Genomic DNA, 14,477 nt, shown 5'->3' on the forward strand with positions numbered 1-14,477 from the left:
GCCAGGTGCACTGATGAACACCCTTATGCTTGAACATGGTGATCGTTATGGACAAACTGTGATTAGCACAGAAGTCCAATAACAAAACACCACTCTGGTTCAGATCAGGGAGGCCGTTCCTCCCCAATCATGCCTCTCCAGGTATGACTGTCATTACCCACTGTCATTACCCATGTGGGCACCTTCCAGCACCCCTCCCAAGGACCCCAAGAAGGCCGGGTACTCTGCACTGGTGTTCGGCCCGTAGGCACAAACCACAGTGAGAGACCTATCCCCGACCCGAAGGCGCAGGGAGGCAACCCTCTCGTTCACCGGGGAAAACTCCAACACATGGCGGCTAAGCTGGGGAGCTATAAGCAAGCCCACACCAGCCCGCCACCTCTCACTGTGAGCAACTCCAGAGTAGAGGAAAGTCCAGCCCTTCTCAAGAAGTTGAGTTCCAGAGCCCCAGCTGTGCGTGGAGGTGAGCCCAACTATCTCTAGTCGGTACCGTTCCACCTCCCGCACAAGCTCGGGCTCCTTCCCTCCCAGTGAGGTGACGTTTTATGTCCCAAGAGCCAGTTTCTGTGCCTGACGATCGGGTTGTCGTGGTCCTAACCTTCGACCACCACCCGTTCCACAATGCACCGGCCCCTTACAGCTCCCCTGCAGGCGGTGGGCCTGCGGGAGGATGGTCCCACGTCGCTTCTTCGGGCTAAGCCCGGCCGGGTTCCATGGGAAAAAACCCGGCCACACCAGGCGCTCGCATACGAGCCTCAACCCCAGGCCTGGCTCCAGGGTGGGGCCCTGGCTGTGCCATACCGGGCGACGTCACAGTCCTTGATGTCACTGAACTCATAAGGGGTTTTTGAACCACACTTAGTCTGACCTGTCACCTAAGACCTGTTTGCCTTAGGAGACCCTACCAGGGGCATTAGCCCCCAACAACATAGCTCTTAAGATCACTCAGGCACTCAAACCCCTCCACCACGATAAGGTGGCGGTTCATGGAGGATATATACATATATATATGTATATGTATGTGTATATATATATATATATATATATATATATGTATGTGTATATATATATATATATATGTATGTGTGTATATATATATATATATATATATGTATATATATATATATACATATACATATATATATACACATACATATATATATATATATATATATATATATATATATATATACATATATATATATATATATATATATTTATATATATATATATATATATATATATATATATACGTGTATATATATATATATATATATATATATATATATATATATATATATATACGTATACATATACATATACATATACATATATATATATATATATATATATATATATATATATATATATATATATATATATATGTGTGTGTGTGTGTGTATATATATATTTATATGTGTAATTTTATGGATAATTTTCTGCCAGTACATTCTTTATTTTTTTTTATGGAATTTCCTTTTTATACATACATACATAGATACATACATATGCTACATATGCTCTAAATATTGTTCTCGTTTAGATTTTGTCTAATCTAACTAATTTATCTCCTTGTTGTTTTACTCAGAAAACAAGAAGCTGGTCAAGGCAGTGATTGTAGCTGGCCTGTACCCTAAAGTGGCCAAGATTTCCCCCAGCCATAATAAGAAGAGACCAATGTAAGTGGCCTGATTTTTTTTTTATTTTTTATTTTTTATTTTATTTTATTTTTTTTGTCACGTCACATCTTCTGGCATGAGGCATGTATTTGATTTCAGCTTTTACACAGAACTCACATGCACAGACGTTTTTTATTCATACACTGTTAATGATAACTGATGATGGTAATAATAATACCAAATTTAAAACGTTATTCTCAAAGCACTTCACACTTAAATCTTATAGGGATAACAGAAAGTATAGCTATCCAGCAGTTTTACAAAGTTATACAGTGGTAAAAAAAAAAAAAGTCAGAAACATTTTTAGTGTAAAAATTAATCAAAGACATACATATTGTACATGTCACAAGTGGGCAAGTCTTCAGGAATGATTTAAACTTATTAAACAACTCTGTATGCCTATTATAGGGGAGTCAATTCCAAAGTTTGGAGATAAGTAGGTAAAGGTTTTGGAAGATAATGAGGTGCTAAACCATTCAAGGCATTTAACAAAAATAAGGATTTTAAAATGAACATGGAATCTAGCAGGGCGCTAATTTTGAGTTCCCAAAAATAAAATAGGTTCTGTCATTTTGGTTCCTGTCTGAATTCTAGCAGCTGAATTCTACAGTGCATTTTTACAATGTAGATAGTGTCAAAACATCTTAGCATAGATGAAGTTCTAGTACATTAAAACTGCTTCAGATCACTTTTCACAGTCGACGTCGTTCAGTTCAGTGTAATGCAAATGGCATTATATAATATAAAATGTTTGTATTTTATATGTATGCTAGTGTGTTTAGAACTGTGCTAGAAAGGCTGTTCTAGAGTTTAGGTGCCAGATTTCATACATTAGATACAGTTGATTTTGATATTCTAGGAATAATCAATTATCCAGATTTAATTGAGTGTAGTGGACGTGATGGGCTGTAATACACCAGGAGCTCACTCAAATACTGGGACAATGACAAATATTTTAAGATGAAAAAATGCAGTTTTACAGATGCCTAAAATGATGCCTTCAAATGGTTGTGATTAGCTAGATTACACCAGGAGCTCACTCAAATACTGGGACACTGACAAAAATTTTAGGATGAAAAAATGCAATTTTACAGATGCTTGAAATAGAGACCTGTCATTTGAAGGTGACATTTAATATCATCCCCACGTTTTGATTGAAGACAAGAACTGAACTGAAAATACATCAGTTAGACAGTATTATAGATTTTTGCACAAGAGATTTTATGGATCTAATAAGCAAGACCTCAGCTTTATCTAAATTTAGAAATAAAACATTTCAGTCATCCAATTTTTTAAATATTAGCTATACAAGCTCTGTTCATTTTTGTGAATTTGACATTAACAGACACATTGATCACGTTCAGATAAGACCTGAACCAAGCCAATGCAGTTTCAGTAATACCAACATAATTTGAAGCCTATCAATTAGAAGGTTATAATTAATAGTATCAAAAGTAGCACTGAGGTCCGACAACACTAACAGAGAAATGTAACCATGATCAGATGATAAGAGGTTATTTGTAACTCTTAAGAGTGCTGTTTTAATGCTATGCAATTCTATAAATCCAACTGGGAATTTTCACAACTATTGTTTCTATGTAGGAAAATATACACACACAGTTGAAGTCAGAATTATTAGCCCCCCTTTGAATTTTTTTTTCTTTTTAAAATATTTTTCAAATGATGTTTAACAGAGAAGGCAATTTTCACATAAATTTTTCTGATAATATTTTTCTTCTGGAGAAAGTTTTATTTGTTTTATTTTGACTAGAATAAAAGCATTTTTTATTTTTTTAAACCATTTTAAGGTCAAAATTATTAGCCCCTTTAAGCTAAATTGTTTTTCGATAGTGTACAGAACAAACCATCGTTATACGATAACTTGCCTAATTACCCTTACGTGCCTAGTTAACCTAATTAAACTAGTTAAGCCTTTAAATGTCACTTTAAGCTGTATAGAAGTGTCTTGAAAAATATCTATAAATGGAATGCTCTTCCACTTAACAAACACAGCAACTTTAGGATACCTAAAATCCTCCTAGGAAAAAAGATTTAGGTGTTGAAATCAAGGAAGAGCAATTGGAGATGAACAGACCCACAGATCATCGGTATGTGCAAGGCATGGCCTCATACAATTAAAAGAAAAACACTATAAAAATGAGGAGTAGGGTTTACTTGAAAAAAGCTTGGAAATATTTTTCACTCAGAAAGGGCTAGTAAATCTTCAAAGATTTGCCAAGAAAAAGATTAACCAAAATTATTAGTACAATTAATTAGAAATGTTAAGTTAAGTTTACTTGGGGAGTTCTTAGTAAATTTTATTGACGTTTTGTTTGTAAAATTTACTCAAGTCGTATGTTTACATATATTACTATTTTTACATTTATTTTTATCCAAGATTCCTAGTTATCTTTTTTTAGTTATACTGAGTTAACTTCACTTTAAAATGTTAAATAAAATATGATGATGCATTGCAACTTTTTCTTTATTAAAACACTACCAGACATTTCCATTGAGTAATTTAATTTGAATTAAACAATAAAAAAAATAAAAATAAATATTCTCAATAAAAAAATTTAAAAAGTCCTTTCAGACAGAATGATGGGGTCATCTACGGTGGCATTATCCTCTCCTGTAGTACTGCCCAGTACAGTGATATTCGCAAAGATTGGTGAAGCCGTCTTTAAGCAGGTCTCTCGACATCCTGTCAAATACACAACAAAGTGCAAAGTGATTTAAATACTGTACTCACTTTATGATATAATAGACTGTACTGATGTTAAGACCTGTGCTCTATTGCATAAAGTGATTAAAATTTTTAAACGTTAGCCAAAACTTACAATTCTTTGGATAAAATATGTCTTTAACACTTAAAGAACCTTACATATCCAAAGTAAAAAGTAATTTAGACATTTTAATGTACCTGGTAGTCTTCAATTACCTCTTGAGATGATTCTCTCAGGTAGGAAAGCAGGCAGCGGATCACAGCATCTCACTTGTCTTCAACCTGCTGATTAAAACAAAAGTAAATTTCTGTGGTCATTAACCAGTAACAGTGTAAATCTCCATCTACATATAACTGCTTGTCTAACAAGTCAGGAAGCAGAAATTGGATGTGCAATTTTAACAATTACCTGGTTGAGTGAATGTAGTCCAGTTTTTGCAGAAAGGCTGGCTACGAACATGGGGAGTGGTTATGCTACTGTTCCCATTATTGATCTAAGATAAATAAAATAAAATGTTAAATAAAAAACAAATTTACAATTTAGTAGTCAAATCAACACCACTTTTTTTTGCCAACCACACACACACATTTACATGTTGAATACATTAGTATATGTATATAAATGTGTTATCCAACTTACCTTGCATGACCTTGAATGGTGAGAGCAATCTGTTAGACATATTAGAAATGTTATTGTCAGAAAATTGAATGAACATATAATAATATTACTGATTTAAAATTTGATCAGTTTATTTATTTTGAACTCTACTCAATTATCAGTAATAAGTATATAAATGTGTTATCCAACTTACCTTACATGAGCTTGAAAGGTGAGAGCAATCTGTTGAATATTAACATATTAGAAATGTTAATGTCAGAAAATTAAATGAACATATAATAATATTACTGATTTAAAAATTGACTATTCAATTATCAGCAATAAATGTTCACATGTTTAGAGGCTGACTGAACATTCTTAGTAATGTTACTAGAATATATATCACTATAGTTTAGTAAGGAGTATATTTGCATATGTTAATGTGGATGGATTAATAAATATGTTTTTCTACGTCATGTTTTGGCCTCTCAGGGCTCAGGTAACTTATCATTCTGGGTTCAAATGAGTTCTAAAGCTGTCCAATCTAAGAAAACTCGTATTTATAGTGCTGTATAGTTGTATTTAATGTTCAGTTAATTATGTCCTTATTGCAATTTACTGCAATGCTTGGACACTCGTATTCATAAAAAAGCATCTTTAAGTTCGCTATAAATTATACTTCTTCGTAGATTATATTTAAAATGCAACACAGTTGTTTTAGACACAGATGTCGTTTGATAATATGCTTATGCTAATCTGATCTTTAGCAAACTCACTCAAATAACACCATGCAACTTCTTTAACCACCAAAACTACTGACAGGAGCTCTAGACGTTTCTGCAAATAAAACCATATTGATCAATAAAAAAATAATGTAACTTAACTTGTAAATATCACATCAGTCTGTGTGAGGAAATTTTCCGTTGCTCTCATCTGCTCCACCCACCAAGTTTGAATTAGAGTGCATGCGCAAAGATTTACTGACTTTGTGGAGTAAGATTTACTCACATATGTCTTTTTTGCATTAGTTCAATATATCACAAAACACTAAGTAAATATTAGTTGGGTATATCGATTTGAATTTACTGTTGTATTTTAAGCACAATAGATTAAAAAGAATTTTTAAGTAGCTTATTGAATTAAACGTGACCTTTTGAAGTAAAAAGTCAAAATATGATTTATTTGTAAATTGTATTTGGATTATGCTATCTTTATTTACAAGCCCCCAAAAAAATCTTTTTTTTGCAGTGTACATGGTTTAGATTGGTCCAAACAAAAACTTAGAAAGATATTTCCAGAAGTGGACCCTGCATCACTGGCTCATATGTTTTGGAGCTGCCCCAAATTATTATCTTACTGGGAAAATATTTTTCTTACATTCTTAAAAATAGTTCGAAAGCCAATAGATCCAGATCCCTGTATCGCAGTTCTAGGCATTACTGATTTTGAGTATGTATGTAAAAGCAATACAGAACAAAATATACAATAACAGTTTATCTGTCTACTAGCACGAAGGTTAATATAACTAAACTGGAAACAGAAAGCTGCTCCTACGTATATACATCTAATGAGGGATGTAATGAAACATTTGGAACTGGAGAAAATCAGATTCTGCCTAAAAAAGAAAGAAGACAAATTTAATAAAAATCTGGCAACCTTTCATGGATTATTTTAAAACATGAAGTCAGTATTTTTTTTTTTTTTGTATTTATGTTTTTTTAGTTGTTTCCTTTTTGTATTTTTTTTTATAATTTTTTTATTACTGTATTAATCTATTATCACTATACTTCTGTGTGTGTTGTTTGTATATTGCATGTTTTATTGTCAATTGATGTGTGAATGCTGGTTGGACCACATTTGTAAGTCGTTGTGTTTGAATGTCTAAAAAACAATAAAGAAAGTTTGTTTAAAAAATAGTTGCTATAATTAGCAGATGTATTAGAATACAAAATTGCTTTTGTGAAAAAAAATCTATTGATTGCTTGTTTGAGGGTCCAGTGAAAATTTTGAAACAATTTTTTCCCCACTGGTCAGGCCTGGTCAGTTTTCATTTTGTATAGTTTTATAACATTATTTATTTGTTGTATGCAACACCGAATTGTTAGCAGCTATTGTTTAAAATTATTCTAAAATGCTCAGTTGGTCCTTAAAAAATATTCTTCTGATTTTAATGTTGAAAAGCTTTTTTTTTTTTAACAATCACTTGATTTGATGAGAATTTTTATTTAAATGACTGGATTTCTTTTACTGTCACATTCTAAAGGTTTAGAGGCAAATCTAAACAACAGCATTTTAAAGCAATTCTTGAAATCATTATTTTTGTAGGCCTGTGAAGGTGTATACTAAGGCTGATGGGAAAGTCTGTATCCACCCAAAGTCCGTCAATGCAGAGGAAACTCAGTTTCAACACAAATGGCTCGTCTATCACCTGAAGATGAAAACCACCAGTGTACGTACCTTTTGATATAACATTTAAAGCATACTGTATCCATTCCCTCATTTCACATGGAATAACTACATAACTTTTTAAAACAGTTCTGTTTAGTTGTAAAGAGACATGTCTGTTTGTTCACATCAGGGTCCCGACTAATGTTTATCATTTAGCTATTTTTGACAAATTTACCTAAACCCAGGAAAGTTGGCTAATCTGAAATTAAGTTTACTACCTTATTTACTACATGTACATTATATGACTTGGGGGATAAATATTTTATAAAGTTTTATGCAAAAAATTGGACACCCCTGGCTGCAAATTTATGTCCTCTTTCTTTTATAAGAGAAGATCACAGTGAAATGCCATTTGGTTTCTAGAGAAAGCTAGATAATGTCATGTTTTTCAGACAGAAATATGTAGTGTAGCAGTATTGAGATGCGTTAAATTAAATTGAAACTGAAAAATAGACTATGCAAAAGTTTGGGCACTTTTGGGCTCTTTTGTGTGGATTTCAAAACTTGTAGTAACTTAATGCTGATTGATTACAACACAAAATTGATTTGAGTAACAATCCTAACAGGTGCAACCAATAATAAAAAAAGATAAGGTAGTTGCTTGCTATTTGAGCTTCTCCATATTGTGAATAAGAAAGTACCAATATGGAAACCTCAAAAGAACTTACTAATGACCTAAAACTAGAATAATTCACCAACATGAATTAGCAGAAGGATGCAAAAAGCTATCACAAAAGTTTAAAGTCTCCATCTCCACAGTCAGAAATAAATTAAGAAAATTGAAGACCACATAAGTAGTTATTGTGAAGGAAAGATGTGGTAGGCCAAGAAAAAATTCTAAAAGGCAAAGGCGAAAAGTGGTTAAAATGGTCAAAGACAAATCACAGACCACCTCTGAAGAGCTCCAAGAACGTCTTGCTGCTGATAATGTCATTGTACATTGTTCCACAGTCCAGCACACTCTTCACAAAGAACAGCTCAATGGAAGGGGGATGCAGAAAAAGCCTTTTCTGTGCTCTGCCAACAAGAAGAGTCGTTTGAGGTCACTTTTGCATGATGGAAAAAGAACACAGCATGCCAGGAGTAGAACATGCTCCCAACTGTAAAATATGGTGAAGGGTCCATCATGCTGTGGGGATATGTGGCAAGCACAGGTACTGAAGTGCTTGTCGGAGTTAAGGGTCGGATGGATTCCACCCAGCATCAACAGATTCTGAAGAATGATTCATGTTCATGAATCAGTTAAGAGGTTGAAGTTATGGCAGGGTTGGATGTTTCATCAGGACAATGACCCAAAGCACAGTTCCAGATCCACCAAAGAATTCATGCTCAGACACGATCTAATGTTCTAGAATGGCCATCCCAGTACCCAGACTTGAACATCATCGAAAATCTATGGATGATTTGAAAAGAGCCCTTCATGCTCGGCACATATTAAGCCTGACTGAACTGGAGAAATTTTGTGAGGAAGAATGGTCCAAAATGCCTTCAGCAAGAATTCAGGGACTTATCCTTGACTATAAAAAGCATCTTCAGCCTTATATTACAGCAAAAGGTGGCTCTACAAAACATTGATGTCATTATTCTGTTGGGGTGCCCAAATGTATGCACCTGTCTGTTTTTGTTATGACTTAAATTGCATTGCATCTGTTGATAAAATAAATGTTATGTCAAAACTGAAATCTTGCTTTTTCCCCAGGGTATAAAATATTTCCCAATGGTATTACTGATTTGAAAGGCCAGCAGGCTATGGCTTGTAATTATGAAAAGTATCAGGGGTGCCCAAACTTTTGCATAACTTATAACACTTCACTAATATGTAAAAAAAATATTTGTGATTGAATTCTTTTTTTAATAAAGTTTGTAATTAAACATTTATTTCCATTCTGAAGATCTTCCTCTATGACTGCACTGAGGTATCTCCATTTTCACTCCTGTTCTTTGGAGGGAATATTTCTATCCAGAAAGACCAGGACCAGGATACGATTGCAGTGGATGAGTGGATTGTGTTTCAGTCCCCAGGGCGCATTGCCCACCTTGTCAAGGTGAGCATTAACTCAACATGTTTCTTGAAAAATTAAGATCAAATTTCACAGGTTTGAATTTTTTCTTGAAATTTAGGACCTGAAAAAGGAGTTGGATGTATTACTGGAGGAAAAGATAAAGAGTCCACATCCTGTGGACTGGAAAGACCAGCAGTCGAAAGATTGTGCAGTTATCTCCGCCATAATCGACCTCATCACTACACAGGAAACCCCCACTAAAGACCCATTGAAAGATAGCCAACCTGTGTATCAACGATCAGATTGTTTATTTGAATGATATTTAGGTTTGAAATAACCTACAGACAGTGCTCTACTGTCTCAGATGTGTCTGAACACTTATCTCTCTACATATATTATCTCTCTGTCTTATACTCTACCTACAGCATTAGGAGGTTTTTTTTTCATATTATTATTATTTATTGTGGTTAATTATCATATGCTTTTCTAATCAGTTATAAAAATAAATTAGTCATAAAGTTTCATATATTCTGTTTTTCTATGGATGACTGACTATTTTGATCACAGTATAGGCACATAAGGGACATATGGGTAAAGGTTTAAGGAATTAAGAATATTTGCAGTTCATATCACAGTAAATTTTAAATGTAAAACTACATGTTGATTATTTTTAAGTAAATTGGTAATGTGCTGATATAGTTTTTTTTTTTTTTTTTGCTGTGAATAAAGACTCTTTGTCCACAAAATGAGACCAATGGTTGTTGCAAATTGAATAATGAAGAAGCTTAAATAAAATAAAAATTAAGAACTATTATGTGCTCATTTAAAACTCACATAAAAGCTGTTGAATAATGTATGGGGTTTTTAACTAAAGCTTAAAAAACTTTTTTTTTTTTCTTTTTGAAAAAAGAACCATTTATATGGTTTTCCTTTAAGGTGTAACCACTTAATCAAGCCGGAATATCACCCTTAAGCAGCAAATGTCTCAATTACTGCCATAACCCTCTTTTCTTGAAGGAGGGAACAGAGACATTTACTGCCAATTTGCATACTATGCCCTAAAAGTATTTATACGTTTTTTGTGAGAGAAAAGTATATACTTTTGGGTGTGTAACAGAAGAGTATGCAAGCTTTAGGACATACAACTTCCTCGTTAACAGATCGTTATGTTGCTTAGTTACATCCCCGACACATCATTCACATTTCATTCATATGTAATGAAATAACCTTATTTTAAGCAGCAGCAGCAGGATAATCTGCCATTCGCCGGTCTTTCATGCAGAGAAATCTCCTCCTGTCTTTGGATAGTTATCCATATAGAAGTTAATTTCCAAACTTATCTTGATATAAGTTTAAATTGTTGCAGATGAAATATAACATGGAAAATGTGATTTCAATATTTTCCAGTTGGCTAAATATTAATTAACAGTCATTCAAACAACCCTATCTCTATTTGATGGTTGGTCTCCTGCGTCTGTCCTGTTTGTAGTTTATTTACACTTTTTACCAGAGTTTGTACTTTTAATTGAACTCACATCAAACATGCAATGTATTGTAGGCAAAATTTGTGGTTAAAGTATGGACAGTTCTATGCTTTGAATTTTTTACAGCAAATGGTAGACCATCCGGGAACCTTTTTAACACTTTTTAACATAGTACAGTGTGTGACACACAAATTCTATTTTTGAATAATATTTAGGATGGATAGTATGTGAATCGGATGCAGCAGTTGGATAACCAATCAAAAGGCCAGTGAATTTATGAATTGGGGCTTTTAATTAACTCAGTATATAAGCAGCACCTTGTGGAGATCTAGCCAAGGTTTACCATGAGTGCACAATGTCAGCATTAATGCAACCTTCCTTCATCCTAGTATCTACCTAAATGTTACACTGTGACAATATGCAAATATGGGCTAGCCCTAATCTAGGGAGAGTACTACATATGAGCAAGTTGGTTAGCTAAAATGTTTTAGTTTGTTTGGCTACGATGAAGTGGGGGCTGTGAAACCTGCTCTTTATCTTGGCTGGAGGAATCAACTTGATTGCATCCTTTGCTGGTAGTCCTGGGGGCTATTGTTTTTCAGTTGGGCTACCAAAATCTATATACACCGTGCCCGGCTGGCTATCTAGATAACTAGATTGACTGAAATCTTGATAATTAGATGACTGAAAAAACAAGAGCCGGACTTGCCCTGCAGCAGTTTGGTGAACTACGAATCTAATATCTTATGTACACAGCTGATTATAAGCGGCTGCACCTGTGAGGAGTTTCTCATAGGCATTCAATGACCCATTTTTTAATCTTCAGAGCGATTGGTCATATGGCAATGGACACCGCTGCTACATGTTTCGGTAAATTCTCATTGTTGCATGAGTTTCTAGTATAGCATTCTTCAATAGCGAGCAGTGGTACGTAATTGTAATGAAAGAGCCCCTATTTTGCATTAAAAAAGGTCATATTTTGGTTTTGGGGGTCTCCAACAACATGCTGATATGCGTGCAAGGTCAAAAAACACTTTCATTGTCTTATAATATGTATTTATTTTTACCTAATTATCCCAGCGACTCCCATATGAAACGTTCAGTGATTCATTTGTTCCCAACCCCTCCTTAGTGCGAAGCTAATCTGCGCTGAATGAACCAATGACCCAGTCTATTGCGATTGATCAACTGGGTTCAGCACGAGACAGAAAGAAATGCCCACCATGGCTACAGTAGCTAAAGAGCCCACTGCAGGAATGCAAAGCAATGCAGTTAAAAACCAGCATATACTCTACTCTTAAACCTAACCCCAAGTAATAACGACACGCATTCAGTATTAATCCACACAGTGGTAAAAGTTGAACTATTTAAAAAATTGACTGCACCGCATGCGAGGAACAGCTGATGATGGCCATAGCAAAGGCAAACTGCAGAGTGAAGGATTCGGATTTCTACTCTTCAATCCGTTACAGCATGGATCAACGTTTATCCTTTTCTCATCATCCTGTTTCTCATTATTTTTTATTAAAGTTGGTTATTTGAGTATTTAACTTTGAAATGATTTTAACTAATGAATAAGTTAACGCACTACTTTATGTAAGAATGTTCAGTGTATTTGCCTGTCTCTTTGTAACTATTTTCAGGAGAAACCAAACTAGGTCAGAGGTCACGGAGAACTTGAGTGGAACTGAAGGGCGGAGGGCTGGAACCAACTGTTTCTATTGGTATTTCTATGTGTTAATACTATCTAAAATGTCTAAAGTCATTTAGCTATTTTTACGGTTAATTCTTTTAAAGTAGTAAGGATATAACTGCCTGAATGTAATAGAACTGCCTGAGGTTTTAATAAAGACGGCTGGGAGTACACTCAGCCTTGGGTAAGAAACAGATTGTACTTTAAGTGTGTGTGTTCTATTTGATTGTGGATCAGTTTCACGGGTCTGGAGTCAGCTGGCTTCTGCTGATGAAACTGTCTTCAGTAAACTTTATTTATTTCAATCTCTGACTCCGGCTCTTCTTCATCTGACAGACAGGTAATTCTTTGGGTTAAAACTGTAAATTACCCCTACAAAAAGATCGCCAGTTCAGAAATGCATTTAAATCGGTAAAAGAAGAAGCTTGCGTTGCGTTTTTAACGTAGTTTTGGATGCGATATGTGAACAGCCCCATACAGATGTAACCTGAGAAATGCAGTACAAGCACTGATCTATAATCGATACATGATTACAAGCCGCGTGGGGTGATTACAACTTACAACACACATTTTGCAAACTACACAAAACAAGGCAACAATTTTAATTACTCTTACATGTTATGATCCGGAGGAAGAAGAAACTGGTCCATTTGAACTGTAAAAGTTACTGACAAAGTCCCATAGTCTGTGCTGCTCCTTCAATAGCAAACGGCTGACGAATCCCGCATTGCTGCGCAGGTTATTGTATCAAAAATCAGAAAAATGACAGGAACAAACACAGCTCTAGGTTGGCTATACTGTGATATTATTGTAAAATTGAACTTTAACCCGCACCTCCTCTAGTGTGTGGAGGGAAAGTGGTAGCACATTTTACCAGAACTGGAAGTACATATTTGGTGATGTACCGCATCGACATCGATGCGATCAAACAAAAAATCCGAACACAACTCGATTCGTAACTCTGAGTCAACTATTTCGCTAAAGAATCAATAGTTTTAAACAAGGTGCACATTTAGATTTAGGGTCATTTTCAAAAACCCATAATAGGGGCTCTTTAATGTGGGTTTTCTGTCATATTTTAATTAAATAGGAATTTTATATATTATTATTATTAATAAACTAGCTATATAGCATTCTAGCATATTAGATTTGAATCATAACACTTGTATCAATCAACGCTAAACAGTTTATGTGTCTTTGGTGTGAGAAAGTGACATCTCAGGATCGTTGTGTCCTTTTACGTGACATATCCTCAAGGTTTAACTCTGTGGTTAGTTTCCTTACTTTCCTTTCGACAAGGAAATGCGTAAAAGATGGATTCATAATATACGGCATGCTGATTATAATGTCGACCAAAACACGAGAGTCTGTAGACGTCACTTCAGGAGTGATGAGCCATCAACTCCCACAGGACACCGGTTACTGAAAAAAGCAGCAGTTCCTATGTTTGAGTGGAACAACTACTCCACAACAACAGCAATACGCACCAAGGTATGGCAGAGAAGATGAGTTCCCCTCCACTGAAGGAAGATACTGTGTCTATTGACCTGACCTGGACGGAGCATGACTATTGTTCACCTCCCATTACCGCGGCAGTCGATCTTTCTTTAGATCAGACTGAAGATCTCTGACAGGAAGTCGAACTTTCTGTTCATAAGAGATTTAGCTTGGGCCAATTTGCTGCATCTGATGTTGACATAGAGTTCTACACTAGGTAAGATTAGCAGTTTTATATACAAACCTATTGTCTTTAAAATGAGCTTAAAGTATTTTTATAGCCTTATAGTCATACTTCATTTGTGCCTATTTAAAGCTGGACCGACCAAAGCAATAGTATGCAAATGAAA

At 34.9% G+C, this 14,477-nt stretch overlaps 1 protein-coding gene across 2 annotated transcripts in view; it reads left to right on the forward strand.

Moving 5' to 3' along the window:
• The window catches only part of dhx36 (DEAH (Asp-Glu-Ala-His) box polypeptide 36), a 170,587-nt gene extending 160,323 nt beyond the window's left edge, over nt 1–10,264 (forward strand). For both annotated transcript variants that reach the window (XM_056478445.1, XM_056478446.1), the window contains exons 22-25: nt 1,589–1,679; nt 7,328–7,451; nt 9,343–9,495; nt 9,572–10,264. In XM_056478445.1, coding sequence (XP_056334420.1) covers nt 1,589–1,679; nt 7,328–7,451; nt 9,343–9,495; nt 9,572–9,772 — 569 coding nt within the window. In that variant the 3' untranslated portion in view covers nt 9,773–10,264. The remainder of the gene's footprint in view (nt 1–1,588; nt 1,680–7,327; nt 7,452–9,342; nt 9,496–9,571) is intronic.
• The last annotated feature ends 4,213 nt before the right edge of the window (nt 10,265–14,477 follow it).

Source organism: Danio aesculapii, chromosome 18 (genome assembly GCF_903798145.1).
Source record: "Danio aesculapii chromosome 18, fDanAes4.1, whole genome shotgun sequence".
Taxonomy (NCBI): domain Eukaryota; kingdom Metazoa; phylum Chordata; class Actinopteri; order Cypriniformes; family Danionidae; genus Danio; species Danio aesculapii.